The 7,081-nt window shown below is 50.6% G+C and overlaps 1 protein-coding gene across 1 annotated transcript in view; it reads right to left on the bottom strand.

Moving 5' to 3' along the window:
• Positions 1–6,393, bottom strand: part of POLE4 (polymerase (DNA-directed), epsilon 4, accessory subunit) — a gene marked incomplete at its 5' end in the record, with an annotated part of 10,741 nt that extends 4,348 nt beyond the window's left edge. The window contains 4 exon segments of the mRNA XM_010156852.1: positions 1,150–1,283; positions 3,244–3,339; positions 5,980–6,021; positions 6,309–6,393. Coding sequence (XP_010155154.1) covers positions 1,150–1,283; positions 3,244–3,339; positions 5,980–6,021; positions 6,309–6,393 — 357 coding nt within the window.
• Positions 6,394–7,081: the final 688 nt, after the last annotated feature.

Below are 7,081 nucleotides of genomic sequence, written 5' to 3'. Positions count from 1 at the left end.
GGAAGAGCAGGAGGTACTCCACGTGCATGCGGGCAGGCTGGCAGCAGGAGGGTTCCTGCTGGGCAGGAACGTGGGGCTCCCGGCCCCAGTGACGAGTCAGGGTGCTGGACCTGCAGCTGTGCAGAAGAGGGCAAGTGGCATACACGCTGGTAAAAACAGGTCATGGAGAACAACTTCCACCACCAGCTCCCTGATAAAAACCTTCTCTGACCTAGAGCCGACTCAGCTTTTACTCCTTTCTCCCTGCTTGGCAGCAATGCGTTGCTGTGGTGCTGCTCTTTCCAGTGACAGTAAAACTGTCTGTTCCTCCAAACCCTGCTGCACCCTCAGCACTGTACTGGCTGAAGCAGCCCTCGCTTCAGCCCAGGCTCCCGATCCGTGTGATCACAGTTCCGGGGAACGAACATGGACCTGCCCACCTGGATGATGTTGTACCACCAGTGCCACAACCGTGACAGCAGTGGGACAAGTGGCAACAAGATTTTTCACAGTTACCCAGCTGAACACTCACAGGACACACATGAGAGTTTGTTTCCATTCACTCTCCAGAGTTAGTTATCCTGGTGGAGATGGGACTTCAGGCAACGTTATTTCCGGGATAAGGAGAGCATCGCAGCCTGTGCATAGCTGTGCCCCAAATGCACAGGTTCCTTCCAGTCCCTCCTAGGAGTGACACATGGCATGTGAGAAGGGAGTGACGTAAGCACCTCAAAGACCAGATTTCAGCATGGACCTGCCAGTTTTGCTCAACCAGGCAGAAAAAGGCCTCCAACCCCTCTACATACAGGACACCAGCTTTCACGTACAGGAGATACAGCATGTGTGGCTGAAAGAGTTGGTCTTGCTGCTGGGCTGGGGAGGACAGAGATATGCTTGGATGATGCCTGAAGGAGCTGCGATAGCCCTCCGTCTGAACTCTGACCCTTCCTCTGCCTCGAGGCATCTAGCATTGCTGGGTACTTTCCATTTGTCTAGCCTACATATCGCACTGCTTGCTGGCTAAGGGAGGACAAGAGGCTCAGTGACGGGTTTTCCACAGGGCAGAAGAGCAGGTATTTTAAAATATGTACAAAATCACAGCGCCAGGCACCAGTGTATGACCTTCACCCTGACCCAGCTGCTCCTGCCATGGGGATAACACGAACACACTTTTCTCACCTTCTTGCTTCTAAGGAAATCAAGCATGGAGGAGTGTTTGGAGAGCCCCAGGAGGCCAAGGCTGGGGGACAGGGAGCTGGCCTGGCACTTTTCAACATCCACACTGACAGGACTGCCAGAGACATCTGTGAAACACAGGATTGCCAAAAGAATCACTCCTCACTATTTACACGATGCTAGGGAGGCCCAAGTTCAAACCAGGGCCAAGTACAACACTAACACTGAACAAAGAAGACATGGTCCATCCCTGAAGTCTGCCAGGGAGGGACATTCCTCCACCCTGAGCACCTGTGGAAATCCCAGAAAGCCCTTCACTATCATAACAGACTTGCAAGTGTACTACAGAATAAAAAGGATGCTATTAAAAATTCACTAGGAAACCGTAGGTTTTGTATTATTTAGAGAGCTCATGAAGGATGGAGTGAGAATAGATGAGCACATTGATTAGCAAAGGGGAAATGTGAATGCCCAGCTGTTGCTGAACTGCAGACCTCAGAGGTACTAAACCAGCCCAAGCACCCAGTGGGTCCAGGGCAGAAAGAGAAACAGTCCCCCTTGCCTAGAGCCTGATGAACCTGTTCATGGAGCTGCTTCAGCTGAAGCAAATCTGCCCCTCCCCCTGCCAAATCCCAGTTTCACGGCTCCCCAGCCCTGTGGCACTGCCCCATTGGCGCTGCAGGCAGAGGACAGGAAGGTGAGAATGGGTGGGGGGCCGGGAGGAATGCTGGCCCGTGGCATCCAGGTTTAGATCGGTTTTCTCTGCCATCTGTGAAATACCTGTTGCTCCTGGCTAGTGGAAGTTCCATCGGAAAACCCATCTAAAACGAGCTGTTTCCCCAGCAGTGCTGTCCGTACTCAGAGGATGGTCTGATGCAAGTACTCGTTTCATCATATAATAGGGCACAAAACTGGCCTTAAAAGTGCTCGCTGAGTAGTTCAACAACCACTGTGATTTGCTTTAGCCTGCTGGAGCTGCAGACCCGGCATGTGCTGCAGAACTCTAATTCCGCACTGATTTAACAACTTATTTTCCGTGTCAGTGCTGACAGCTGCCATCACCACGCTGCATGACCCCAGGGAATGTGCAGGGACATCTTAAACTCACGTTCCTGCTACAGCTGCTGCTAGCCTGAGGATGTCTCTGCTCAGGCAGGCGAGCAGGAAGGCAGAGGGCAGTTTGGAGTGCACCAGCTGTCCCCAGGTGGTGATGCCTGTGGGTGCTCCTCACCCACAGCAAGTGTCCCTTGTCAAAGGACACAGTGTCTGAAGACACTGTTGACCCCTGTTCTTCCATCTCCACAGTGATACAGGCAATACTTCCTATTTTCATCACTATCTTTGTTATTTTCATCATTATTTACTGGTTTGAAGTTGTTTCCTCTGGAGATGCCAAGCTGTCACTGCTTCTGACAGTTCTTAATTTAGATATAAATTTATAATTGCTACTGTTCATGTAAGAACCTGAGATTTTGCAAACACTAAAGGCTGAATTTGCACAAGTACTGCTCTCATGCACTGAAAACAACCCCTAAGAAGCCTCAGACTTTCAGCCAGACCATTTAAGGGCACTTTCACCTATCTGCCCTAAAAGCAGCTGAAGCTCACGTTATGTGGCCTTACTGCTGCTGTGGAGGGAACTGAGAGGAAAGGCTGCTCCTGAAGGCCACAGGCTTTTCTCTGGTGAATAAATGGAGCCGTTTCCCACTTTACAGTAAAGCCAGTTGTCTGACAGCCTATGTTAATCATAGGAACAAAAAGTCTGCAGTAGTCTTTAACTCATGCAGTATCAAGCAGAGGCAGACAATGAATTCAACCCCCTTGCAGCCCACTGGTAAAGAAAATGAAGCCTCTTTCATGCAGATGAACAAACCTAGGGGCCAGGCTACTCATCAGCTCCTATTCTATGAAACATGTTGGATTTTCTGGGTGACAAGTCCCCAGGGTACTTCTGTCCTTAACCCCCTGAGGGAAAAGTCGCAACGATAATGTCAACATAAAGAAGCATCATAAAGAGGGACGATGGGCAGGACATGAGTGGGGAAGCTTAAAGGGTCCAGATTTCTTGCAGGCAAAGGGGGTACTCACCCTGCCCGATGTGGAGGGAATGGCTCTGCCTCCCGCAGCAGCCCCTCTCTGCAAACAGGTCCCCTTGCTTATCCTCTCTGTCGATGGCTCTGGCACCTGCAGTCACAAACCACCAAGCCCAACTTACTCCCGTTACAGTTCCTCATCCTTCCCACTTGAGCTGGGAGGAAGCGCTGCACGCTGGGCACAAAGTCTCCAGCCACCTGCCACCCTGAACCGAACGGCTTCAGCACAAGGAAGAGTTACAGTGCTTGTAAATGGACACGAACCATTTGACCTCTCAGACCTGCCAGTGGGGCCAAAGAGCCTATCAGATGAATTACTCCAAGAAAAGGCTGTGTTCAGCAGTGTTTTACCTTAGGGCATCAGTCCCCTGCTCTCTTCTACGCCACACTACTGCAGTGTGAGCTGGGGTAAGAGGGGTAATCCCACATGGCACAAAGCAGCTCACAGGCATTACACTCACCACAGCAGCTTCCTCCAAGACAAACCCCGAGTTATCTGCCAAGTGCTGACAACCCTCCATGCTGCTCACACTGACGCACCATACAAAACATACATCGTGCCTGTACAGAAGCACCAGGCACGAGCAAAACCCACACACGGCCTCACACCACACACCCACAGCACAAGCCCTTTCCTCTCCTACGCAAGAGGCCGAAGCAGCGCTGAAGACAACGGGAAGGCAAAAAGGAACTTGCTGGCAAAAAGATGGGAGCAGGCAAGAGCCCTGCGAAGCCCTGCAGCTAGCAGGTGCTGCATACTGCACCTTGGGAAACACAAAAAGGTCTCCAGTATCCCTGCTACTTATACAGGGCCCCCCCTCAGAGGAGAGGAGGTGAGCAGCTGAGGGACAAGTGGGTTTGCATGTCGCTAGCATGTCCCAGACTGCGACCCGAACAAACACCTTAGCAGACGGGCAGCGATGGCACTGTTCCCACAATATGTCTGTGGGGATCAGGCTTGGACCAAGCTTCGAAGTGTTTCATGAGTGCAACTGATTTTGCTCCCAGCTTGGGGAAGCTCCCTTGGGGGTCTTTGTTCCTACCACTACTTTCAAACTAATTAAGTTTGGGGTGACTTGGAGTCACTTTCAAGTCCCCTTGTTTGAAAAGAACATGCACCCTTCATCCTCCCTCATTGCATTCAATGGCCTTTTTATCTAGAGACAACCCTTTTGTCCCTCAGCACCCCCAAAACGGCGACAAAGCTGGCTCTTTGCTGAAGATGGCAACGCGGTAGGACTCGGGCTCATCAGCAACGACAGCATGTTCCCCATCACCCCGCAGAGAGGCCTGCAGCTCGGGGTTTGCCTCTTGTCAGTGTGACTGAGCCCTGGACCAAGGAAGGCATCACTCTTCCTAGCTTGTTCAACTCACTCAGGAAAGGACTAGTCTCCCAAGTCCTGGAAACAGCAGAGGCACGGGTAGCTAGCTGCCTGTGAGCCGTAACGGACTCTTGCGGGCACATCCGTCCAGCATGTGCCAAACACTTGCTGCACGTGGCTCTTCAGTACAGAAGTTGGGATCTCTGCACACACCTGGCATGTGGCAAGGAACAGATCCAGCTCCCAGGGAAAGTCTTCTTCCCGCCAGACGCGGGAATCGGAGCGCACACCAGAACAGCGACGGCAACCCAATGCATCTGACACCACTCTGGTGTTCAAAGCAGGGGGTTTAGCTCTGGGGGTTTTTTGGCTAGTTACCCACAGGTGCACCAATCACAGAAATTTCTGGAAGCTGTAGACCCCTAGGAACAAGCCAAGTTTTCCTATAGCTCAGAGTAGTTCCTGGAGGCCAGCTGGGCTTCACTGGGACAGGCGCCTTGAGGAAACCATCAGCAAAAGCAAAATGCTATTAGAAGGCATCCTCTTCAAACTATGCCATTTACCACAGAGCTACAGAACAGCACCCCCTTCACCCCAGCACAACAGAGGAGAAATCAGGACAGCTGCTCAACAACAACAACAAAATTTAATTGTGTTCTTCCAAGAAAAAAACATCTACAAATAAAAATACATTTCCATAAAACAGAATATTCACCACACCTGGGATCTGAGCCCGGGCACTCTGCATTCGTACTGCTGTGGCGCTGCAGAGTACCCCGATAGGCAGGGGCCACTGCTCTGAGCGACTGCTGTGACCTGCCCAAAGCTGCAGAGCAGCCTGCACCGTGGCAGCAGGGCACAGTGCAGTGACATACAAAATATTTATGAAAAAATACATGTTTTAAATAAAGAACTTAGAACAACTTAAACTTTATACAAAATATGATGGTTGCTATTTCAGTGTTTCCATTCTAGGAAGTGTTTTTGAACTCTGCGCGTCCTGTTTTCCATCCTATGTCCATCTCTGCAGTCTCCTTCTCCAGAGAGCTCCATCTCTGGCCAGCTCAGTCCAAGGTTCCTAAAAATGAAAAAACCCCAACCTTAAATTACTGTGTCAGGAATCAGAAATGCAGTTATGTGAAAAAAATGAAACTTGTTTACAGGCTGCCAAAGGAATTTTTTAACCTTTAAGCAAACCACGCATGAGTGAAACCAAATCTAGCTAGAAAGCATCGTATGTGTCTCAGGGTTCATTTGATTTGTGCTTCACCACTCAGAGGGGCACAACAAGTTGCACTACTAATTACTAAAGATGAGGAAACAGGAAGCTCTGCAAATGATCAAGTTCTCTCTCTACCAAGGAGATTACGCAAAATACTGAAACCAAGTGAAACCAAGTAGAAACTCACCTTCCAAAAAAGCGAATTCATCAATAGCTTCAATGGCATTATCTGCAAAGTAAATTGAAAAAAATTAACATAGATAAACGAATCCGTACTTGCATCTGCTTCAAACAGCAGCGTTTGAATTTACAACACAGTACTGTGACCAATTTCAAAGAGGCTTGGAACTGGTGTGTGAAATTATTAGCATAATATTTGGTAGATGAGTAGTTTTTCTCTCCTGTCTTCAGGGAAAGAAAGAGAAACACCTGATTGCTTCATCATACCAGGACAGGTGGAAAAATCCTCCATCCTAGCAACGCCTTGCTAAGGATAGACAGAGTATGCTCCCGTACCCAGGTCTTTTCTTTGCAGAGTCTTCCTCTTTCCTTGCTGAGCGTACACGTAAGCATCTTTGGCTATGGTTTCAACAAACAACTCCTGCAAAGCAAAACCAAGACAGTTTCACATAAGGGATGAGAGAATATTCTGAGGAAAGGAAAGGTTCTACAAAACTTGAGGAAGAAACCAGAACCTCCCATCTTAAAATCTCCCCTTTCCAATAAATAGCTCTGAAAATAAGAAGTGGAATTGTTGGGCAGGGATGTACACGAGAAGTAACAGGGAGGAGAGAAGGCTGAGTGTGCACTGGAGAGACAGTTCCTGTGAACACGTCTGGGAGCCCAGCCAGCTGCTCCCAGGGCACCTTCTGAAGGAGGAAAGGGATCCTGCGCCCAGTGGAGGCGGCGGAGTGAGCAGGACTGTCCTCGCGTGCCTCAGCGGGTACCTCAGCTGCGGGAAGCGGATGCCCAGCAGCAGGCCTAGGGGCTACAGCCGGCAGATGCCACAGGCTACAGCCGGGAGATGCCACAAGGGAGAGACCAGAGCCTGCACACGGATGCTCTCACACCACGCCAAAGCCATCCCACCAGACACAGCTCGCCTGTGCAACGGCAGACACGTCCCCAAGGAGGGAGGCATCCCTGTTACACGTTGCTCGGATCTGCGCGTCGCAAACCCTCAACGTGCGTTCAGGATGAGCTGGAAATCCACCCGAGCAGGGCCAGAGCCGGCGGGTGGAGCGCCCGTGGGAGGCTGCCCAGGCGGGAGCAGGCACCCCCGCCGCGGG

Source organism: Eurypyga helias, unplaced genomic scaffold, assembly GCF_000690775.1.
Source record: "Eurypyga helias isolate BGI_N326 unplaced genomic scaffold, ASM69077v1 scaffold42288, whole genome shotgun sequence".
NCBI lineage: Eukaryota > Metazoa > Chordata > Aves > Eurypygiformes > Eurypygidae > Eurypyga > Eurypyga helias.
This window is presented reverse-complemented; position numbering and strand designations above follow the sequence as displayed.